The sequence below is a fragment of the Rhineura floridana genome, chromosome 1 (assembly GCF_030035675.1).
Source record: "Rhineura floridana isolate rRhiFlo1 chromosome 1, rRhiFlo1.hap2, whole genome shotgun sequence".
In the NCBI taxonomy this organism is placed as follows: domain Eukaryota; kingdom Metazoa; phylum Chordata; class Lepidosauria; order Squamata; family Rhineuridae; genus Rhineura; species Rhineura floridana.
The window spans coordinates 117,790,254-117,815,817 of NC_084480.1; the positions used below are offsets into that span (position 1 = coordinate 117,790,254).

The following is a 25,564-nucleotide window of genomic DNA, read 5'->3' on the forward strand; positions in this document are numbered from 1 at the left end:
TTATTTATTTATTTATTTATTTATTTATTTATTGCACTTGTATAGTGCCCCATAGCCAAAGCTCTCTGGGCAGTTTACAGCAACCATCTGGGCGATTTACAGCAACCATCTGGGCAGTTTACAGCAACCATAAGCTCATTTCAAAACAAAATCTTACAAAACTTATAGTCCTGAACTTGGAAACACTTGCTTAACAACCCTCTCAGTTTTCATGGCGATACACAAAACACTCAGAGAGAATAGCGAGTTCAAAGTCTAAAAAGAGAGGGGAAAAACCCAGAGCCCTTTTGGACTTTTCTTGGTCAGAGTTCTCATAATAATAATAATAATAATAATAATAATAATAATAATAATAATAATAATAATAAATTTAATTTTTGTGTCGCCTATCTGGCCGAAACCACTCTAGGCGACGTACAGCATTAAATTCAACAATACATAATAATACAATACATAGTAAAATACAATGCATTTCCATTTCATAATCTGTTGAAATTCATTAAAAATCAGCCATGTTTACAGAGTACCTGTAATCCTATTACTGACCTTGCCCCATACTCTGACCTTCCTCTTCTACAGTTTGAAGGTCAAAAACATGCCTGGCTGATTTTTAATTAATTTAAGAAATTTTGCATTGAACTGAATGATAGTGTCAGGCATGCTCAGTAAGAACCAACTGTCAGTGTTCTAAAAGCCAGACTCCCAGCTGCTTGGCTTGCCTAATCAGGGGGCCACACCCACCCCAGACCTTTATTTCACATGAGACAGTCATGGCTTCCCCCATAGAATCCTGAGAAGCGTAGTTTGTGAAGGGTGCTGAGAGGAGACTCCTATTCCACTGACAGAGCTCCAGTGGCCAGAGGGGTTGAACAGTCAGCCACTCTGATTGAAGGTCTGTGAGGGGAACAGAGCCTCTCCTAGTAACTCTCAGCACCCTTTACTTACTACACTTTCCAGGATTCTTTGGGAGAAGCCATGACTGTCCAAAGTGAAATAAAGGCCTGGTGTGGATTTGGCCAGGGACAGTTTTGGTTTAAATTTGGGTGGGAGGCTACATGTGCCTGTGTAAAATAAAAAGGTGGGGGAAATGCTGAAAAGCAATGATACTGTTCACAATGTTTTCTTTTTGGAAAGGAAAGGGGCTTCCCCTCTGCCCAGTGCCCACCCACCCAGTCTCCTCCCCCTCCCCCTCCCCTCCCTGCTCCTCCCCCAGGTCAGTGTTGGACTTGGGAGATCAGAGTTTGAATCCCCACACAGCCACGAAGCTCACTGGGTGACCTTGGGCCAGTCACTGCCTCCCAGCCTCAGAGGAAGGCAATGGTAAAACCACCTCTGAATACCGTTTACCATGAAAACCCTATTCATAGGCTCCCCATAAGTCGGGATTGACTTGAGGGCAGTCCATTTTCATTTCCATTTCCATACATGATTGCACAGAAATAAATCCCATTGAACTCAAAAAGTATGCAACTGATCAAACCCACCCTCCCTTCTTCCTCCTATCTCTTTCCTCTTGCCCTCCCCCTCCCCTTCCTCCTCCCCTTCCTCCTCCTTGGTCAGTTTTACCTATCTTCAGCATGATTGCACGGGAGTAAATACCATTGAACTCTATAAACATGCAAATGATCAAACCTGCCCTCCCCTCCCTTTGTCCGCCTCCAGTCTGCTCCTTCCGCCTCCCCTCCTCCTCTCCCATGATCAGTTTTATCTATCCTAACCATGATTGCATAGTAGTAATTCCCACTGAACTCAATAAGCATGCAAATGATCAAACCTGCCTTTTATCTCCTTCCCCTCTCCTCTTCCTTCCTCCTCCCCCCCCCTCCCAGTCAGTTTTACCTTTCCTAAGCATGATTGCAGAAGCTGGTATAGAGAATCTAATCTAGAAAACTTTTTTCACCTCATTATTCATTCTAGAAATCTGTGTCAAATTTATTTTTATTAATTTTAAAGCCTTTTTATTGCTCTATGTCATATGATAGTGAAGATAGCCTTTTGTGTTTCAAACTGGAGGTTATGTTCTATTTCTATTTTGGGTGCATTAACACTTGAATCTGAAACTGCAGTTTGATGAAAAATCAGACTGATTACAATATGTTGCTACTTCGGCAATGACTCCAGCTGTTGGAAAAAAGAGGATGCATATTTTCAGCCTGCTCTGTTTAAACCACTTCATTTAAGGCAAGGTGGGCACGGTCAATTAAAAACATAGAGCACACCTAGAATTTTGCTAGAATATATTCCACCTCCCATTGTTTCATCTTGTGCAAACTAAGACACTCCTGATGTCCACTGGAGACTATTCTGCAGAATTGTCAGTGCCGTTATTCCACAATGTTTTTGGAGCTTTTTTTAGTGTAAATTTTGCAAAGTATTGCTGTACTTCACATCTTCACAGAAACAGAAACAAAAGAAAATGATTTCCTATAGGAAACTTCACTAAAATTGCAAAGTAAATCAGACATATTTAAAGTGACCATCTGAACTATATCATCTGTCTTAATAATGTTGCTTCCTTCCTGCTAAAACAAGATCAGCACAGCACATGTCTTCTTTCTGTTCTTTGGGCTGATTCCAGGTGTTGCCACCACTCACCATATGCTCAGAGGCACGTTACCAAATTTTTCCAAGCCACACAGGAAGTGGATTGGACTGTGAAAGAACAACCCAAATTGTGTTTGCATTTTTACCAATTTGTAGTGCAGTACAATATCTCAGAGAGGAGTTCAGGTCTCTTGCTCCCCTGGTGCATTCACTATAGCTGCCTAATTTCCCTGCTTTTTAAAGTTTGATAGAAAGATCTGTGGGCTATAGGTACGTTCTTAAACTGCAAGGTTTTTTTGCCTATTTGTGAATATACCTAATGTGTACTGATAACAATAGAGCAAGAACAGAAGCTCAGTGTTAACTTTGCCTAGGATTTAGATGAGCTAACTTCATTGTTATATAATGTTTGTTTTTGCTCTTTGGATTGCATTTTTTTTGTTTCAGTTTTGTTTTAAATTATTTATCAATGCACACAGCATCTAGGATGTGGGTTGTTTTATGAAATAGATAAAATAAATATTATATTGGTAGTTGCTTTCTTGTGAGCAGTCTGGAAAATCAGGCCAGAAAGGTAACTCCTAATCTAAAATATTAATACAATACTATGCTTTTCACTTTTTTGTCTGTCTGTCTATCTATCTATCTAATCACAGTGGGAGAGCATTGCCACAAAAATTTAGAAAGATAGTAGTTTACTCTTAAGATGTTCCATTGTGGAAATAAGTGTGTTCTTGCTGTAACAGGATTGAGACAGGATAAATAACCGGTGCTAACTAGATTTCTTTGTATCATGGTTTGATTGGTTCATTTCTAATATATGCAGGAGAGGGAAACCTGATATTATATATAGGGTGCTTTAATTCTATGTGTAGTACATGAATACTAAAGTGAATTGTGTATACTATTATAACCTGAAAATGCTGCTCCTCTCCCCATAATAAGTAAACACTGGCTTTTTTCCTCCTTATATATGAAAAAAAAGAGAGCCAGTGTGGCGTAATGGTTAAGGTGTTGGACTACGACCTGGGAGACCAGGATTCAAATCCCCACATAGCCATGAAGCTCACTGGGTGACCTTGGGCCAGTCACTGCCTCTCAGCCTCAGAAGAAGGCAATGGTAAGCCCCCTCTGAATACCACTTACCATGAAAACCCTATTCATAGGGTTGCCCATAAGTCGGAATTGACTTGAAGGCAAGCCATTTCCATTTCCATACATAAAAAAGCACCTAGGCTAGGATCTAAAATCTATTTTTGATATGTTTATGCCCTAGTTACCTAAGGGCACTTAGAAATGGCTAAATCACAGTGAGATTACCTGGTTCATCTGAAGTAGCTGCATCATTATGTCAAGTGATAAGGAGGATTTTTAATCAAACATATATGGGATTTTTCCTGATATATTAAGCAGTCAGAGAATATGCTTCTGTTTTCCTGAAATGTTCCACTTTTTGAACTCAGCTTCCTCCTTACCTCTTTGCTTTGAATCCTACCCTTCTTTGCTCCTGTCCCTGCTGGCTATAATTTCAGTGGATTGTTAATTCATCATGAACATAGGAAGCTGCCTTATTCCAAGTCAGACTATTGGGCCATCAAGCTCAGACTTGTCACACTGATTGCCAATGGCTCTCCAGGGTTTCAGGCAAGACTGTCTCCCAGCCCTATCTGGAGACACTAGGTATTAAACCTGGAACCTTTTGAATGCTAAACGTGTGTGCTACCACCAAATTACAGCCCTTCCCCAATCATTTAGTTATTGGAGAGACAGCAGAATTATAGTTATTGCCCACTCCTGAGAAGAGGGCTTACAGTGTCTGGCAGGTAAGATTTATTTATCTATTTAACAAATTTGTTGATCCCTTCATAGCATAAAGCCATCAAAGCGGTGCATAAGATAAAATATTACGTGTTGAGGCACTCATGGACGGTGTCTTCTGAAGCATATGTTCTATACATTTTGTCAGACTTTGAATCTGGCTATGTATTACACCCATCACATAAAAAGCAGTCTTTGATCATTGAGAATTCTGAAGAATCCTGATAGTTGATAAGTCGACGGAAACTAGAGGCGTTTACCTTGAAGTCATATTGACAGTAAAGGAGGCACTGCTAGGATGTGGTCGTATAAGGAAAAAGGTGGAAGATAGCAAAAGAAGCCAATGTGCCTTCACAAAAAGCTTAGAGATGACCTGAAAACAAAAAAGGACACATGTAGGAAGTGGAAGAAAAGCCAGGCCACAAAGGAAGAGTACAGACGAGTAGCCAGAACTGCAGAGATGACGTCAGGAAGGTGAAAGGTGAGAATGAGAAGAGGTTAGCAAGAGATGCTAAAAGTAACTAAAAAGTTTTCTTCAGGTACATACATAGTAAAAGGCAGAGAAAGGAAATGATGGTTCAGCTGCTCACTGAGGATGGCAAAATGATATCAGATGATAACAGGCAGAAGTGCTAAATTCCTACTTTGGCTCAGTCTTCTCCCGAAAGAGGGTCTAAGTCTCTCCTGGCAAACGTGAAGTACAAGTTGAAGGGGTGGGATTACAGCTTGATATAGATAGACAAATGTTTAAGGAGTACCTAATTACTTTGAACAAGTTCAAATCTGCAGGATCCGATGAACTACATCCTAAAGTAATGAAGGAACTGGCAGAAAAACTCTCTGAACCACTATATTATCTTTGCAAAACCGTGGAGAATGAGTGTAGTGCTGGATCACTGGATGAGGGCTAATGTTGTCCCTATCTTCAAAAAAGGCAAAAAGGAGGAATCTGAGAACTACAAACCAATCAGTCTGACATCAATCCCTGGGAAAATTCTGGAGCAGATTATAAAGCAATCAGTCTGTAAGCACCTTGAAAACAATGCAGTGTTTACTAGAAGCCAACATGGATTTGTCAAGAACAAATCCTACCAGACTAATCTTATCTCAGTTTTTGATCGGATAACCTCCTGGGTAGACTGTGGGAGTGTTGTGGACATAATATATCTTGACTTCAGCAAAGCTTGGCAAAGTGCTCCATGATATCCTGATTAGCAAGCTAGCTAAATGTGGGCTAGATAGAACAACTATCAGGTAGATCCACAGCTGGCTACAGAATCATATTCAAAAGTGCTTATCAATGGTTCCTTCTGAAACTGGGGGAGGTAACAAGCAGGGTACCACAGGGCTCAGTCCTGGGCCCATTTCTCTTCAACATTTTAATTAATGACTTAGATGAGGAGGTGCAGGTAATTCTTATCAAATTTGCAAATTGGGAGGGGAATAGCTAATACCCTGGAAGACAGAAACAAAATTCAAAGGGACCTTGATAGGCTGGAGCATTGGGCTGAAAACAAGAGAATGAAATTTAACAGGGATAAGTGCAAAATTGTACACCTAGGAAAAAGGAATCAAATGCACAGTTCTAAAATGGGAGATACTTGGCTCAGCAATACTACATGTGAGAAGGATCTTGGAATTGTTGTGAATATAAGCCAACAGTACAATGTGGCTGCAAAAAAAGACAAATGCTATTTTAGGAAGTATAGTTTACAAATTGCATGAAGTACTAGTTCCCCTCTATTCAACAGTGATTAGGCCTCATCTTGAGTATTGTATCCAGTTCTGGACACTACACTTTAAGAAGGATGCAGACAAACTGGAACGGCTTCAGAGGATGGAAATGAGGGTGATTTAGGGGACTGGAAACAAAGCCCTATGAGGAGAGACTGAAGGAACTGGCCATATTTAGCCTTGAGAAAAGAAGACAGAGGGGATATGATAGCACTCTTCAAGTACTTGAAAGGTTGCCACACAGAGGAGGGCCAGAATCTCTCCTTGAGTGCAGGGCATGAAATAATGGGCTCAAGTGACAGGATGCCAGATTTTGGCTGAACACCAGGAAAACCTCCTAACTGTTAGAGCAGTACAACAATGGAACTAATTACGTAGGGAGGTGGTGGGCTCTCCAACACTGGAGGCATTCAAGAGACAGCTGGACAGCCACCTGTCAGGTATGCTTTAATTTGGATTCCTGCACTGAGCAGGGGGTTGGACTTGATGGCCTTATAGGCCCCTTCAAACTCTACTATTCAATTATCCTATGATTTCTAGTTATCTCTTGCTCCACTGATCTCCCTCAGTTCTAAACTGCTAGGGGGCATCAGCCATCAATTGCTTTTAGAATTCCTGACAGTCAAGAGTCTTGACTATTTTTTTAATTACATGGTGACTGTAACATGTAGCCAGGCTCTAAATAAACTTGACTATAAGATAGTGTATCAACTAGGTTTTTTCAACTGTAGACTTTTAAAATAACTTTCTGTAGTCTTAGTACTTGATTACTAGGCTGTAACTGTCACTAAGCAGTATTTATTTCCCATTAGCTTTCTTAAGAAAGCACCTACTTGTGGTAACTTGCCATTTCAGCAAGAGCTGTGGAAACAGTAAGAATTTTCCAAGATTTAGCCTCTTTATCTACCTGGTTTACAGGTGCACTTGAGGTTCCCTACTTGGGGTAGTGAAGAAGCAACAGCATTCCCCCCTCCCACTCTGTGGACTATTTTGGTATATTCGAACTGTAGTGGTTGACATCAAGTCACACTTTCCAGACTGGAAACTTTAGCAGCAACCTACAAGAGCTGTAGCTCAGGGGCTGAGCACAGGCTTTGCACACAGGAGTTCCTTGGTTCAATCTCAGCCATCTCCAGATAATCGTAGGAAAGACATCTGTCTGAAACGCTGGACAACTGCTACTACTCACTTTGAATGGGGAACATTTTCAGCCCTAAGGTCACATTCCCTCATGGAGAACATAAGAAGATACTGCTGGATCAGGCCAGTGGCCCATCTAATCCAGTATCCTGTTCTCATAGTGACCAACCAGATGCCCATGGGAAGCCTGCAAGTGGGATCTGAGCACAAGATCTGAGCACTCTCCCCTCTTGCAGTTTCCAGCTACTGGTGTTTGGAAGCATACCAAAACTTCCAGGGGCCACATGCCAATGGTGGGTGAGGCCAGAGGCTAAAGTGGGTGGAGCAACAGATATTACACTTATAGTAGACTACATTTCAGCCATGCAAATGTCTTTTGAGTTTTCTAGAACCTGCCAAGCTACATTTATTCATCCATCCAGGCAAGCCAGGGGCATTATCACATTCCAACCAAGTACACATTCCAACCAAGCAAAAGTATTTGAGAAGGACACACAGCAGGGTCAGTGAGAGGTAGCCAGTGAGAATCTTGAGGGCTGGATGGACAGGCCTGGAGGGCTACATTTGGCCCCCAGGCCCATGGTTTCCCGCCTCTGGTCCAGATAATGGTGAGCTTCAGAAGCTAATGATCTAACTTGGTATAAGGCAGCTTTCTAATGTATAGCAGTACTTAGCAGCTACAAATGTTCCCATTAACATCCTAGACTTTACCTTTTATGTCCAAAGTTTGCCTATCTTTTCCTCCATTTACTATTTACTTGGCTTAACGATTTGTTGAATCCCCAAGACTTTTAAAATATTTTGAGGTTCAGCTAACCTTATCCCTGCACTGTCAGAATTCCCGTCTTTGTGATTTTTCCACTTCAGTTGATCTGTTTCAAGACTGATTAAGGGCATCATACTATTTCCTGTTTACCTCTTCCATCTATTTTATATATACCGCTGCCGTGCTACTGATCCCCTAAAGTGACTACAGGTTTATGTCATTGTATTAAAAAACATTTCATAATATTTTACCTCCCAGGTCTTCCCAAGATCCACTTACCTTTCAAGTCTCATCTTGTTTTATTCTCTCCTGTCCCAAGAATTTTCCTTTTAATATGGCCTGATCAACAGTCCACTTTGAAAGTCTTACCTTCCTAAATAAGCGTCTTCCAGATTATCCTATGGCACCTTCTCCCTTTTCCTTTTCCCTTTACAATGTATAAAAACTGAAGTTGAGGGTTTCAGACACTCATTCTTCAGGGGTGTTATATACAGTTGTGCAACTCAATCGCATGCATTTCTACTTAGAACTATGCCCCACTTAGATCAGTGGGGCTACCTCTAAGTAAGTCCGCATAAGATTGGAACATCAGACTTAGATTAATGTTCAAACATAGCAAATTGGATGGAGGATGGAGTGAGACCAGATAGCTATTTCCTAGTTCCTAGTTGATCAGTACAGATGTGATTTATTACTGTATCTTAGTGGTTTTATGGTCTGTAGCAAACTGTTTCATTTCAGTTCTCAGTGTCCACATCATTTAAAGTATCTACTACAATTATATTTCCTCTTCTGTTTTGCCCAAGGACCATGTCACTTTTCAAAGTACAAATCCCTGCAATATATGGGGCTATGCATGCAAGCATGTAAAATGTAATGTGGGGATGGCTGCTCCTCTCTCTCTCTCTCTCTCTCTCTCTCTCTCTCTCTCTCGTTATGGAATATGTTAGGAACTAGCTTTTTGATGCATGTGCTGAAATTATAACATACACAAGCAGATATCCCCATGTTAGTTTTGGCATAACTTTCTAGAGGTATTAACTACCTGTAGTTGAAAAAATAACTGTGGGTTAAATATGCTACAAGAGCTACAACATACCCTGAGCCCCAGTGGAACTGACTAGAAAATAAACATAAGCGTTTCTTCTGCCTGAAGGCAGTGTGCACCATCACTGCTACATGGCCTCATGGCCTGGCTTTGCTCCTCCTATTCAGGTGTTAACAGCCACACTCGCTGGCCCCACCCCTGCATCATGGCCCTATTACCCGATCACACAGCCATGCACACATTTGCAAGGAAGTTCTGAAGTGTGGGGATGCATAGGCTTTCTGCATGATTTAGAACCCTTTTCACCGCCCAGAGAGCTATTGCTAGTCGGGCGGTATATAAATTTAATAATAATAATAAAAAAGGTTCTAAATCACATGAGAAGCCTATGGGTAGAACAGGCTGGATGTTTTATGCCTTCCCCCTCCAACACATGGACAGTGGTGGGCTGGGCTACTGGGATGCGCAAGAGGGTGCAGGGCAAGCAAACACAATCTTGCTCTTTCCCTCATGCAATTCTAATCATGTGAGGCTTTGAAAGCCTGCCTAGAGCTTCTGTCAGTGTATATACTTGCACATGCAGGATTTAGAAAAGGGCTTGGGGCAAAAATGTGCCTTCCCTAGCAAATGCCTGTATCGCCTTAAGGAGATCTGCTTCCCATCTAGAGAATCATAGTTAAAATACCACTTCATAAGAACCCAAGAATTGCCTTGCTGAATCAGTCCCAGTACTCTGTGCTCCTTCCAAGGTCAGCCAGAGGCTTGTAGAAGCTCACAGTCAGCTCATGATGGTGATAGCCACCCCCTGTTTATAGTTCAACATTGTTCATCCAAATTCCCTGAGGACTCCAAATGTGACCACATCCTCAGAAATGCTACTTGCATAGGTTATACTTATGGAGCTACAGCTGCTATTAGTGCATCTGCTGTTTTAATATTCATATTGTGCCAACAATGTGCTTGGCATTGTACTGAACCTTGAAGCAATGTTAAAGGCTTGAATTATCCACAGTGAATATAGATAAATCCGGATATTTAGATTAAAATAAAGTTTGAGTAATAGGGTTCTAGTGCACTTAGATTTTTAAATAAAATGGCCAGGAAACCTTAGTTCCTTAAATGGGCCCTGTAGATGCTTATTCACTTTCAGCTGATTTAGTCTAGACATCTAGCCATGTAATGAGGTATCTCTTCTTTCTATGTATTCCATCTTTGGAAAGTTGCAACTCAGCTTTTGCTCTGAATCAGAAATACGAAATGCAGGGCTCAGATGCACTGGCAGAGTAGTGACAAAGGATCTGAGGTGGCTGTTGCATGTGCTGTACTATTCTTGGCTTTTGTCAAACAACCTGGTACCGGCCACAGACGAAATGGACCAGTAGGCACATGTAAAGAAGTCTACAAGAAAACAAAGATTTTTAAGAGTTTCACAATCACCCATTTGAAATAAAAAAAGAAAGCTGCAAGAAATATGACTTGGACTGCTTTCATCTTATTAGGATCATGGCATGTTTATAATTAGATTTTTTTTCCCTTTTACAGTTCATGAATCTATTTTGCAAATGTCTTAAACATCTTTTTTTTGTTGATCCCCTAATAACCTGGCTTTCTTGATCCATGTTCCTAAAGATCAATTATGCAGGACATACAGGTGTTAGCACAGCTGGTTTGCTGATGACATCTCTGTCCATATAGCTGTCTAGTGTGTCATCACTCATATTGTTCAGTGTCATTCTGACCTAGCCAAGCTAAAAATGGTACTGCAGCTCAAGAGGGATTTAAAAACCTTGACAAACTAAGGATAAGACATTGCAGAATGTCATATCCATGTGTTTAACTGTTTTCAGCTTAGATGTATCTAAGTAACTAATGCCAGAGCCCGTCCGTCTTCATTTTTTGTGAAATCTGAAAAGAGAGAGAGAGAGAGAGAGAGAGAGAGAGGAGCAGCAGCCATCCCCACATTATAGAGACTATACTTTGCCTTAAGTAAGGAAACATCCTTGTGTGGAGTACTGTGAAATTAGTTAATGTGTTAGCCGTTATTTTCTCCAGACATGGGTTCACTTCCAGCTCAAGGTCAATGAAATCTGTTCATAAGGGACATATTATTGTGCACATCCCACAAATACTGAATAGCTTTGGCATTGTGCTTAGTGTTTGCTTAAAAAGGCCTGGATCAAATTAATCTTTCATTCAAGTGAAGTTGGGTTTGGTGGATTTTTCCCCAAATGCTAGACTATATTTCAGAAGTATGTATTATGCTGAACTTTCTTTTGTTAAAATAGAAGACCATTCCCCTTTTAATTTCAGCTGAAATATTTATTCTTTTAAAAATCTATTGGTTTTATTTGTTATTTAAGGATATGATAGGTCTGGGTGAGTACACTGAAAACAGTGGTATTTACTTCTAAGTAAGCATGCATAAGATTTGCTCTGCAAATTTGTTTGAGAGTGTACTGTAGAATGCAAGTGTGGAAGAGATCTGAGATAATCCAGATCATCCCATCCCTTGTGGCATCTAAAGTACTGAATTAATTCTGTACCTGACATCAAATCGCTTAAAAATTAATTTGCCACAGCATGGGAGTAAACATGAAATAGGTTCCCCATGACAAAGGTGTTCCCTTGATGTCAGGAGTAGTTCAGTAAAATAAGTAAGCAAGTTAGTTTAAGCGTATGCTTAAAGTGGGGGCGGGGGGGGAATAGCCAAAAGGACTAATAGCCAATTTGATCTATGGGAAGAATTCTCTCTAACCCCAAATGGTGGCTATCACTTAGATTTGATGTGAAACAAGATAATTGTTTTGGGCTTTGCATAAAACTCTTGTCCAACACCCCAATCTTTAGTCACTGCAAACTGCAAAACTAAATTAATCCCAAAGTGACAGGGAAATTGCCACAGTATATTTTAGGGGCAAAATCCTTCTCAGTTTTAATGGGCCCCAAAAGTGATTCTGGATTTAAAACATAAAATATGGGTCAAGAGCCAGCTCTCAACACTTTCAGGTCTCATAGTTTTCAGTGGAAGAATTAAACATATCTTGACAGCATACCTTTAAAGCACTCCAATACTGCTTTTGCATTCATGGTTCCCCACAAAAGAATTCTGGGAACTGTAGTTTGTTAAGGGTGCTGGCAATTGTAGGTCTGTAAGGGGCAAGCTACAGCTCTCAGGGGGGGTTGTAGCTGGGAGTCGTGAGTGTTAAAGTGGTATAAATGTGCCTTAAATGTATGTTACAGATGCAACCTAAATCCTTCCCATTTAATTTAGTGAGACTTGAAAAGGTTTCATATTTTTTTAAAAAAGGTAGACCAACATTTTGAAATTGACATGGTTCATTTGCTTTTTTGACTGTGTGGTTGGGTGGAGGGGACTTTTGGTAATTTTATATCTCTAATAGTTCAAAAAATCTTTGTATCTCCAACTTAAATATATCACAAGTAATTTAGAGCTGTTATCTTCCTTAACATACTCAGTTTCCCTTCTTCAGTACTATTTCGATGTCTTTAGAGTGTCATTTTATTTTTTTTATTTTAGTTATAACCCATCTTTGAATAGGTTCCCATGGCAGCTTACAAAAAATTAAAATTACTATAAAATAAATTTTTAAAAATTAAAAATACCACAGTAGAAAAGAATAGTACAAAAACAAGACAGCAAAATGAAAAACCAATTCCAAACAGCATAAAAGTAATGTATAGAGGGTTAAAAGTCTGGTAAAATAAAAATGTATTTGCATGGCACTGAAATGTCTCATGATAGGGGCCAGGTGATCCTCCTTAGGGGAGAACTTTCCAGAGCTGGAGTGCCACCAATGAGCAGATTTGTTTCCCTGTAGACACAGGCCACATTTCAGATAGCAAGGACGCCAAAAGGCTCAGTTTGCACATAATGCTAAGCCAAAACCATGGCTTAATGTCAGGGCCGGCTCCAGGAATGCGGGGGCCCTTGGGCATTAGCCTGCCCTGGGCCCCTCTGCTTCCCTTCCGCGATCCCTCAGATCGCAAGACGAGCTTTCGAACCGCCCGCCATCCCCAGCGCTTCACCTACCTTTCTCTGCTGTTCACACAGGGTTGCCATTAATAAAGATGGCGGCCGAGGTTTCTGTAAGGGACTGAAGCCTTTGCTGCCATCTTGGTTGATGGCATGCAGCACACACATTGCTGCCATCAACCAAGATGGCGGCAGAGGCTTCAGTCCCTTACGGAAACCTCAGCTGCCATCTTTATTGATGGCAACCCTGCGCGAACAGCAGAGAAAGGTAGGTGAAGCGCGGGGGATGGCGGGAAGCTCGGAAGCTCGTCTTGCGATCCACGGGATCGCGGAAGGGGAGCGGAGGGCCCCTCAGGGGCCCCCCAGGGGCTCCTAGAGCTGCAGGGCCCTCAGGCCAGTGCCCAACCTGGCCGCCCTTTGGAACCGGCCCTGCTTAATGTGAACACACAGCTTTACAGCAAGGAGATCATGGGCACTGCACTGCTCCCCTGGTGGTTCCTGCTGCTGCATTGCTGCAAGCTAAGCCATAGTTTGTTTTCTGAACCCAGGCTCATGGTTTGTCTTCCTCAGGACAAGCATGTCATCTGAACTCAGGCTCATGGTTTCTCTGCGCCAGAAAAACCACAAGCTGTAAACCCAAGAACAAGCCTTGGTTACAGCTTACAGTTTGTCTGGAGCAAGACAAGTCACAAGCCCACACTCAAATGACATGCTAAGCCAATCCAGCAGGAGGATCAGGGGAGGAGCACATGAGAAGCCAGTTTGAACTGAGCTTAGAAATAAGCTGGGAACCAGTGCAGCTAGTAAAGCAAAGGGCATCCAGTCCAGTGCTGTATCCTCAGAAAGAGATTTCTGTAATGTCTCAGCCTTAAAGTGCTGTATGTCACCTTGGTTAATAATGTGCTCTAGACATGATTAAGAAAAAAACTATTGTATCAGAGTTGTCTGTTTAGAACCATTTCAGTTTTAAAAGCTCACCTGTGATAAGCATGAGAGAAGTGCCAAAGACTGTGTATTATTGCTATTTTGAAGGACATGAAGCACAACCTTTGCAATATTTAATGTGTCTGCCTTACACTCCTCAAACATTGCCTCAGGATCTGTCTTGGCAACAGATTTTACAAAGAAATGTGGGCTCTCGACTCCCCCCCTTAATGCAGTGGTTTTAAACCAGCATTCCTAGGAACACCAGGGTTCCTCGGATGCTTATCAGGGGTTCCTGGATGAGAAGGTCAGTAATTGCAAACAAGCTTCCTGAAAGATAGCATATCTGCTATTACCAATCTTACCCTGCAATGTGTAGCTACAGGGGAGTATTGAATGTGTTCTAGCTATGGTGCTCTTACAATTTTTTCTGTGTAAGAGTCAGGCCCCATGTGCTGGGTATAACATAAATATCCAGATTAACCTTAGCTTTTCCTTCTATAATTCTGCTCAGTCTTAAAAGAGAGATGTTCATTTTATATAAATGTTGATTACTCTCCCCCTGCCCGCTCCAAAGTTAAAGTTTTGAGTGTTCCATGATGGCTTTACTAGGGTTTGAGCCACAATGTTTCAGCCTCCTTGATAAGTGAAATAGATGATCTGGGGGGTTGTGGTGATTATTTAATTATTTATATCCTGCCCTTTCTCCAGAAGGAGCCCAGGGTGGTAAACAAATGACAAAACACTAAAAACATCTATGAAACATATTAACAACAAAACATCTTAAAAATCATAAAAACAAAACATCTTTAAAAAATACATAAAAAAATAAAAACAATTCCAACATGGATGCAGACTGGGATGTGGTCTCTACTTTAAAAGGCTTGTTGAAAGAGGAAAGTCTTCAACAGGCACCAAAAAGACAACAGAGAATGGCACCTGTTTAATATTTAAGGGTAGAGAATTCCAAAGGATAGATGCCATATCACTAAATGCCCGATTCCTACATTGTATGGGATGAACCTCCTGATGAGATGGTATCTGCAGGACGTGCTCACCTGCAGAGCGCAGTGATTGACTGGATATATAAGGAGCAAGACAATCTTTCAGGTATCCTGGTCCCAAGCTGTATAGGGCTTCATATACCAAAACCAACACCTTGAACAACATGATGTCCTTCAAATGGTGGTTGTGAAGCTGAAGCGAAGGACTTCGTTCTGTTACTCGTTCTTTCTTTTTATTCCACTTTCCAGTGGTTTAGGTGTTGGACTACGACCTGGGAGACCAGGGTTTGAATCTCCACATAGCCATGAAGCTCACTTGGTGACCTTGGAAACCCTGTTCATAGGGTCGCCATAAGTCGGAATCGACTTGAAGGCAGTATATTTACATTTTTTCTTGCAAGCAGCTCACGGCAGTGTATACGGTTCTTCCCTCTCTCCTTCCCTCCCCTTTATTGTCACAGCAACCCTGAAGAGGTCGTTTAGGCAGAAAGATAATAACTGATCAAAGGTTACCCATTGAGCTTCACGGCTGAGTGAGGACGTTGACCCAAATTTCCTGGGTGCTAGTTCATCACTTTCTATTAATCAGTATTGCATAAAGCTTTCCCCCACTGTTCACTTTCAGAAGCTGCCTAATGGTGAATTTGGTATAAATAATGGAAGCTTAAACTAACACAGCTTTGGTTTAGACAACCCTAACTGATTGCTCCACCATTGGTTCACCATTGAAGAAATGAAATATGTCACTGCTGAATAGTTCTCTTTCTTACCCAACCAACTAGGGCCAGTGCCAGCCATGACTAGGCCCTTGGGCACCAGCCTGCCCCGGGCCCATGGCACCCGCTCGCACCTACTTCTGCTGAAGTAAATGCTGGCCATGCTGCACGTGCATGCCTGTCATGAACCAAAATGGTGTCTGAGGCTTCCTTAAGGGGCTGATGCCTCTGCCACCATTTTGGTTGATGGCACACAAACGTGTGCATGCCTGCCATCAACCAAGCCCCTTAGGGAAGCCTCGGCCTCCATCTTGGTTGATGGCAGGCATGTGCGCAGCGTGGCCAGCATTCATCCCAACAGGAGAGGTAGGTGGGGCATGCAAGTGGGCGTTGTGGGCTGCACGGTTGTAGGGGGGTGTCTGGGAGCTCCCTCTAAGTGCATAAAGGTGGAGAGCACTGAGGCACGTACTGTCTGCTTCATCTCCAAAATACACACGTTTCTGTCAAAAAACGTTATATGTACCTGTCCAAAATACAAAAATATATGTAACAATTTCTAAAGGTTCAGACACATGCCCAATAGCTATCAGTAGTCTACTGCAGAGACCAGCAACCTTTTTAGGCCCATGGGAACTTTTGGTTTTTTTGAATAAGTGCTGTGGGTGCCACCCCCTCTAGTTACTTCTCTCCCCTCTCCCCCCCCCATGGATCAACCCTCTTTTGAGTAGGGCCAGCACCAGGCGTAACTGGGCCCTTGGGCACCAGCCTGCCCCAGGCCCACAGCATCATACTCTACAACACCCCTCCGGACACAGGCAGTGTGGGGTTTAAGTAGGCCCTCCTTCCCTCCCTCCCTTCCTTCCATGTCAGGGTGCATGCTCCTCATGTTGCACGTGTATGCCTGCCATCACCCAAGATGTCAGCAGGGGTGTCTATTCTTTAGGGACACCCCTGCCATCATCTTGGCAGGCATGTTTGTGCAATGCAAGGGACGTGCATGCTGATGTGGGAGGTAGGTGGGGCAAGCAGGCTTATTTAAGCCTTCACCACTTGTATCAGGTGTGTATCAGCTCTTCAATCCACAGCAGCGTCAGGTCACTGGGTACCACAACTTGATGCTGGCACAGATTGCAGAGCAGGAGGTCCACCCTCCCAGCCTAAGGAGAGGCCCTTCAGGGTCCTTCTGGGCCACAGGAGCCGTCAGCCAAGGCCCAGCCTGGCCACCCACTGGTGCCAGGCTTGGCTGAGTAACAGAAGGAGAGAAAGCATGTGTGCATGCACACACACACACACATTTTGCTTTTCCAAGGGATCTGGCTAATAGTAATATTTACTAGAATTAATCTGAGTCTTGAAATGCGTATAGAGCTGAAAGAAGAAGTGGGAAAGAGTGTCAATCTTCCAATTTCCTCCTTCAACTCTATGTACTTTTCAAGGGAAACAAAAGTAATCACTCTCATCTTCTCATGATAAAGGGGACAGTAATTTGGGGTTGCATGTGTGCCAAGGCTTTATGGGCACTTCAAGCTGCCCCATTGTGCCTATTGGTGCCATGTTGGTAATCCCTAGTCTACTAAATAGAATGTTGACTTGTGTTGTTTTGTCTATTAGATTGTCAATATTGTCAACAGACAACAGCCTATTCAGTCATTTTATGCAAGCAGTTTGTTGATAAGAACACAAAATAGGTGGCTCTTAAGCAGATAGAACAAGTTAGGGATCTTGGACCATTTTCATGCAGCTGAAACGAAGAGCTTTCCATTTCTTTTTAGGCCCATGGGCACATTTGCCTTGGTGGGTTGAGTTTTTAAAACACAGGTCCGAAAGAAACCAAATGCACAGTTATAGGATGCGGGATACTACATGTGAGAAGGATCTTGGGATTGTTGTTGATTGCAAGCTGAAAATGAGCCAACAGTGTGGCTGCAAAAAAAAGCAAATGCTATTTTAGGCTGCATTAACAGAAATGAAGTTTCCAAATCATGTGATGTATTGGCTCCCCTCTATTCAGCACTGGTTAGGCTCATCTTGAGTACTGCATCCAGTTCTGAACACCACACATTAAGAAGGATGCAGACAAACTGGAATGGGTTCAAAGGAGGGCAAGGAGGATGATCAGAAGACTAGAAACAAAGCCCTATGAGGAGAGACTGAAACAACTGGGCATGTTTAGCCTTGAGAAGAGTGAGGGGAGATATGATAGTACTCTTCATGTACTTGAAAAGTTCCCACGCAGAGGAGGGCCAGGATCTCTTCTTGATCTTCCCAGAGTGCAGGACATGGAATAATGGGCTCAAGTTACAGGAAGCCAGATTTCTTCTGAGCATCAGGAATAACTTTCTGTTAGAGCGATACAACAAGGAGCCAATTAGCTAGGGAAATGGTGGACTCTCCAGCACTGGAGGCATTCAGGAGGCAGCTGGACAGCCACCTGTCGGGGATGCTTTAATTTGAATTCCTGCATTGAGCAGAGGGTTGGACCCGATGGCCTTATAGGCCCCTTCCAACTCTATGATTCAATGACTTCTTATAGTACAGGTACTGCATGGTTACTGTTCCCTTATGGTAGCTTTCTATGCTGCCCCAGCTCCACTAATATCCGAATCCCAAAGTTGCATCCCATGCCAGCTTAAGCCCTTCCCCTGGGTTAGCCTGTGATTCAGATACACACATGGGGAGTTTCAATGAATTTGCTCTTTAGCAGTTTTCCTGGCCAAAATCTGAAGCTGTTTATTGTATATGGAAGTTTTAAAAGCTGTCTTGGAAGTTCAGCTTACAGAACAGTCCTTTTCCCCAATATATACACATGAACATAAAGTATCTTTAGTAATGATATTAAAGCATTTCCATGCTTATCACAGCTGTAGCACTCACTTGGACAAATCTTCCTTATTGGGTACATGCAAATCATGTGGACATTGGCCTGCTTGTGATATCAAATGGATATCTTTTCATTGCATTACTATCCTTTTAACATCTTTGTATTCCCACTCTGAGGCACCCTAGACAGTTTTGTCTCAGTCCCTCAGAGAACAAAAGTGACTTTACTTCCAGAACGTAACATGTAGGTGCAAACAGTCATGCAATAGGCCTTGATCCTTTGCATCTTTACCCAAATACATTTTATTCTCTTGTATCCCTTACCTCACATTTATGGACACCTATATTTAGCCCAGTTGTTTAAATAGCTGGAATTAACAGGCTAAGATTTGAGCATGCCCATTCTGGCTTAGCACAGCTCTGGCGCTACTGCTGTATAACAGAAGTCGAGTTGTATCAGTCCAAGGTAAGATCTTACAGAGGAACCCAGGAAGCTGCCTTATACCGAGTCAGAGCACTGGTCCATCGAGCTCAGTATTGTCCACACTGACTGGCAGCGGCTCTCCAGGTTTCAGGCAGGTGTCTTTTCCAGCCCTTCCTGGAGATGTCAGGGATTGAACCTGGGATCTTCTTTGCACAAGACTCTACCTCTGAGCCACGGTTGCCAGCTAAGCCATGAGAAGCAGTTATTAGGCAGAGCTTAGTGTAAAGGATCTCTCGTAATGCCAGAGCAAAATCCTGAGACATGTGATGTATTTTTTTTTAAGTGTCTTTTAAACAATTGCCTAGGTTTAGGTGCATGAATAACCTCGACAGCCTCCATTCGTATGGAATTAGCTTGAAGGGCCTTCAGGCAGGACAACTTAAAAGACAGGCTGTGTTTCAGCACCAACTACATTCTGTGTACTTCTAATCTCTGCAGTATACCTAAATAGAGATGCCATAATCATATTTAGTCTTTGCATGCCCCTGAAAGTCCTTTGGGTAGAGAACCAGTAAAGTATTGGTTCGTGCTATGCAGTTTCTGCAACCTGCATCCCTTTCTTCTGTTAAGTCTTTGTACAGACAATAGCTTTTCGGTGACCTGAAGGCTGTTACCCATATTCATTGCCCACAGTACCCATATTCACCCTTTTCATGCACCCTGCAATAGCATTTGATCAAACAGGATCAAATTCACCCTGCATTTGATCAAATGAGATTTTGAAGTGCTACAATTCTACTTTTCTTCAGGGACAGAATAGATGCCTATACAGTGGTAAAAATGAACTTTTTCTAGTTCTGAAAGTACTTGAACAGTTATTGTATGTACACAGTCTAAGGGATTTGCATCCAGTTTCACGCTACAGTGGCACCTCAACCCTGTGGAAAAATTTATGGGAATGACAACAAATTCTATTGTAGGTACATTGTATTAGATGACATAGTGGACTGATATTGGGTTGTTAGTATAACTTTAAATGCTCAGAAGGCCTGGGTTTTGCTGAGCTGTACTGTAATATTTCAGGTAGGGTGGGAGGAGCTCCCACAATAGAATGCACCTCCATACCAAAATAAATAAATAAATCCTTATAGAGAAAGCTAGCATGTCAGAAAGAAAGTCTGGTTAGAGCCCTTCTCCCTGACTTGCTAATTTTCGTTGTGGAGGGATTTTATTTTTGTATTGATTATGTGACTTCCCATCTGCAATGTGAAGTAGCACAGTACCAATTTGGTCTAGTGGGAAGTGGGCCAAAGTTAAACTGATAGGGCCCTTCTGGTCAGACGTTATATAAGGAAAGCATTTCTGTTATCCTTACTCCATATGAGTTTTAATGCATACCAGAGACAACTATCAGACAGAAAACTCTCTCTCTCTCTCTCTCTCTCTCTCTCTCTCTCTCTCTCTCTCTCTCTCTCTCTCTCTCTCTCTCTCTCTCTCTCTGGTAAGCAAAGCATTATTCATGTATTTCATGTATACTGTGAATGTGGAAAGAATACAGCACTTTCTATCAAAAATAATTAAAAACATTAGAACATGTGCTTGGGACTTATGGTGTCCAGAGGCTTATATCTAAGGAACGATCACATTCCTTTCTGATGATGAGCTACTATTACAGTTATTGCATTTTAAAGACATACATGTTGTTTGCTTTATTGTCCAGCTTATGTTATACCCTGGTGGTAAAGAACAAAACCAGACAGAGATGGGGTTAAAGGACCTGCTGCTGTCAGTGTTATACCTACATAGTGTATACACTGTTTACTTCTCACTCTTTTTCCTTCACCCCACCCCTCCCTGTGCTCCTTTCCTCCCCTCTCTCCTCAGCATTAGCAATCTGCTTTGGTACTTTGACATCAGGGATTTCCCTGGTGAATTTTGTCACAGAAAAAAGAGAATCATCAATATCGCAGTTAAACTTGACTTTCAAAGCTAATAGTATCTCATTTGGGGGCTCAAATTTAATAAATTTTCTTTGATTCTGGGTGTGTTTTTAAACATCAAACAATGAATTGGCCAGGGTGTTGTAAAATATTTAGATCTATTGACTATGGTTCAGAAGGGTAGAAGGCAAAACGCTGGTGGTTTGATGTTGATAAATTCTTTGTATCTTAATCCACATTAATCTTTTCTTTTATCTATGTGCATATTGTTTGGAATGGGAAATGGAAAAGTTAGCATATACAAATCCAGGGAAATATGTATTATTAAGCATATCGTGAAAATAATATGTTTGTATTGTGGTTGGGCAAGGTTAACATCTGAGCGATACTACACATGCTGAGAGAAGACCCTCGAGACTGTGTTTTTCCACTGGATTCTCTATCCTGAACCTAGAACAGTATGTGTAGAAAGGAGGATGTGAGGAAAACCTATGCTGTTATAAAAATTGCATTATAGTGCATAGTTTGGCAGGCACAGGTATTGACAGAAATTCTTTAGGTCAACCTGGGAAATGTAAGGTTCCCTATTTCCCTAGACTGTAGTACAGAATGTGTGTGTGTTATATTATCTTGTAAATTCTCACTTAACATTTATACATTGTACATATAGCATGCATGCATATTTATAAGAGTGTATGGCTATTCTTAATATATGATTACTGGTAGAAGGAAGAGAGAAATGTCATATAGGGTTTAAAGTGTCTAAATTTGATTTCAATATGTGGTTTTATAGTGGTATTAATTTTATGTAAAGTTCATTAATACTAGGTGTGTTCATTACTACCAGGGTATATGTACATACATAGAAAGGCTGAAACATCCAGAATTAATATTTATGTGTTGTACGTGGCACTGGCTGAGTTTTTCTTTTCCCATTTTCATATTAAGTGCTTAGTATCATTTGCTGCTGCTGGGAATAATTTTTATTTGAAAGATAAATGTTAACAGATTATGCTATATTGAAGATACAGGATGATACAGTCCAGCTCAGCTACTAGGTTTTATTTTTTGCAAAACAACAAGGCAGAATATTGGGGGGGGGGGGTTAAGTGTGATAATTGATCCTGTATAGCAGGAGTGGGGAACTTTTGGCCCTCCAGATGTTGCTGAACTACCATTCCCATCAGCCGTAGCCCAACGTGACCATTGACCAGGGATGATGAGTGTTATAGTGCAGCAACATCTGGAGGGCCAAAGGTTCCCCACACCTGCCATACAGAATAAAATTAGGAATAGTTTGAAACTTTACATGTTGCATGTAAAGACCTTTTGTTTTGAATTAATGAAATTACAGCCAGATCCTAGGCTTGTTTGCTCAGAAGTACTCCCCACTGTCTCCAGTCTTTTAAATATATCTATATCTATCTATCTACCTATCTGTCTGTACACACTGAGTTTTTCTGAATTACAAAGTTGAAAAGAAAAAGAAAACATCGCAAACAATAAACAAGTGGTATAGGTAAGAAACATTGAAATAACTTTTCTAATTCCCTTGGGGTCAAGCCATGCTTGATACTGACCAAACTACTGTAGTTCCTAAGATTACAAAAGACCGCCATGTGTTGTGGGTAGTTGTCTAGTATCAGAGTGACCATTTATGTACAGTATGAAGCAATACCATTGTGCAGAAAAATAATTCTCATTTGTTCCATCACTATTGTCTGCATTCTGATGTCACAATATTGTGACAATAACAAGCCTTGGTAAGTCCTGGATTCATATGCTCCCTATCCTCTCTCCTTCCATGTGACTGCAAGGCAGCAATTGAAAGCTTTCAGTTCTGTTTTTGAATAACTGCAGCTTGTCATTTTGTCCAAACTTGACAACTGTGGCTAAACTTAAATATAGTTTGAAGCAAACCAACTTCAGACTACGGGTTATGAAGCTAATGTGCCATAGTTAAGATTAATCACAATTTAGGGTTTGAATATAACACTAAACTATGACTAATCAAATATGGGAGGGCATGCTGGAAGAATTTGGAAGGTTTTGCTTCCATATTTGCTTAACTGTGTTTAACGTGAATCGGGACACTGCCAGTGTGTCCAGTGATGACAAATGTGGTGAGGATTATAATTTGTTTAGATGTTTATATAATATGGACATATGAACTAATGATTAAAATATTTACAGATACTGTACTTTTTACTTTTACTGCACATAATAAATGAAGGGATTTCCCACCTTGACAGAAGGTGGCAGTACAATACCAATTGCATAAGTCTACATATGTATAGATATCTCTCATTTACAGTGCTGAGAGTTTTGTTGTTGTTTCTTTAAACTCTGCCTTTTGGAATACTAAATCCAAATTACTTGGACTTTGGAAAAGAATACTGATTTCCTTCAGAGCTACTTGTTCAGGAGTCTTTTGCTAAGTTAGTTGACATTAAAAGTTAGTGTTTTTATAGGAACCTATAATACGTCTAATAAGCTGCTTAACCAACTGAAGTTTTTAAAATACTCTTTGTCAGTTATAGTTTAGCAGCTTTGCAAGATAATTGATTATTTTAAAAACAAAATCAAGACCTTTCTGTGAAAAGTCTTTCAGATAAGATCTTAATGTCAAAGCAATTGTTTTAAAAATATTTTGGTGGTGTGTTGCTTCTCGGATGGATGACAATTATTTTTTAATCAAGCAGGCAACTGTTGTCTATCCATAATGTGCTACTATGTACAATTTTATATTCTGATTTCTTTAACCTCAAATTGCAAACAATGTGTGTGTTTGTGGAATTTTGTGTACCAGCTGGACAAGAACCCTTTAGTGACTTTCCTTCCCATCACATTTCAGTCCAGGGAAGAGGATGCTTTTTCTTGTTAACATTCTCTCCCAGCACTCAGAATTAGAGATTTATTTGCAACAAAAAATCAATTAGTCCTAAATTTATTCATGGATTTCAGGTCCAGCGATCAATGCAAGTCCACTCAGTGGACTCAAGGGGACCCACTTCATCCCAGTTAATGTGTCTGAAGGGGAATTACCATTGATACTGTTTTTTCCCTTTTAGGTCAGAGATCAGATCTCTCTGTCACGGACTGCGGCAACCAGGAATGACTTCACCCTGCAGCTACCTAAGCTGCACCTGGAGACCTTTGCAATGGAAGGGCTGAAGGGTGGGCCAGAGGTTGTAGCATTCCAGGTTAGATTCTTAAATAACCTTTCTTTACAACCGAAATGTTTCAAAAACTCAGAAAGTGCTATAAGTAAAAAACTTCTATAATATAGTGATCAGTAATTAGAAATTAGCTTTCTAACTTGTGCTTGAATGAAATCATCGTGTTAGAACAACACTTTCCTTTTCTAAATGGAGTATTAAAGGAACTGTAGAAATGATTTAGCAAAGAAAACTACACAATATACACAAAAAGCAATGTGGTTGGGAGGAGGGAGAGAACATGCTTTCTACCTTCCTTTTTAAAGTTGTGGTCAGAACAGTATTTATTTCTCTCAATATTATTTTCAAAGCAAAAAAGAAGAAAACAAATGGCCCCTAGATAAAGATTTAAGGGTGTCATCAGGGTTAGGTCACACAGGAGAAATGGACCACAACTGGGGCATATCACAGTTCCTTAGTTTCACTACAACTGGAGTATTTCAAATGGAGGGGAAAGATTCTAGGGTTAGAATTGATCTTTTTAGCCACTTTCTGACTGACACCTTTTGGCACTGATAGATAACAGAGCAAAATGAAATAGATGATGAATGTAGTTGTCAAGGTATCAAAATCAGAAAACAGCCCTCCTACATTTGAGTGAAAAAGCTGTACTTATCTTCCTATTAAATTTACATGATCCTAGAGATGTGTACTTAAGTGTTTTTGTGAAAGGATCCATTCTTCCATAGAACACAGAACTGCCCTTACTGAAAACACATTTATTAAAGCTCCAGACTTTGGTCCTGGGAATATACCCCTGCACTGACAAATGAAGTTGTTATAGGGAAATCAGAACACAAAAATAATTGGGGGGGACCAAGCATAATGGAGAGCTAAGCTTAGCTCCCATCCATGGTGGCCACAAGAGGCCCAATATGTAATACCCCTGTCCATAGATCTATGAAATACCTGAATTTAATAGATTTCTGTGGGCCAGGGCAAATGCATCTTGGGTCACTTAAGATGGCAGGTGGCCACCATGGATAGAAGCTGAGCTTCACTCCCTTTCAAAAGGGTCACAATTTATCCCTGCTGAAGCATTCCAGGGGGCCCAGGGGAGTGCTGCCACTGCCCCCAAAACAATGGCAGAGAAAGCATACAACAGCTGTCATATCCACCAGAAACAGCCCTCTCCTGATTGGGTATGCATGTTTAGGGTGGGCTCATTCTCAGCACTGTACCAGACCCCTCCTCAAGTGTGGCCCTGGACCTTGTACATTTTTTTAAAAAGGGCACATTACAAACAGCTGTGGAAAGATTTGGATGTAGAAAATAGCACTGGATGAAAGGGTTAATAACACTTCTTAAAACCCTCCCATCCACCCTAGCACTTAAGTGCTAGAAACTCCTGAGGCTGTTTCTAGCTTTTTTCTTTTTTTAAGCCACTAGAATCCCAGATCTTCCAACATCACATCTAATTTGGCCTTTAAAATTCTGATTCCTGAGTTTGTTCACTTGCATACACCACACTTTA

At 41.2% G+C, this 25,564-nt stretch overlaps 1 protein-coding gene across 17 annotated transcripts in view; it reads left to right on the forward strand.

The window, feature by feature from the left end:
• The window catches only part of CCDC171 (coiled-coil domain containing 171), a 311,338-nt gene that overhangs the window by 157,361 nt on the left and 128,413 nt on the right, over window positions 1–25,564 (forward strand). For 16 of the 17 annotated variants that reach the window (XR_009763232.1, XR_009763234.1, XM_061630303.1 and 13 more), the window contains one exon: window positions 23,944–24,075. The exons of the other annotated variant lie outside the window; for it this stretch is intronic. Coding sequence is in view for 14 of the 16 variants with exons in the window: in XM_061630303.1 (XP_061486287.1) it covers window positions 23,944–24,075 (132 nt within the window). In the remaining 2 variants the exon portion in view is untranslated. The remainder of the gene's footprint in view (window positions 1–23,943; window positions 24,076–25,564) is intronic. 17 annotated transcript variants of the gene reach the window in all.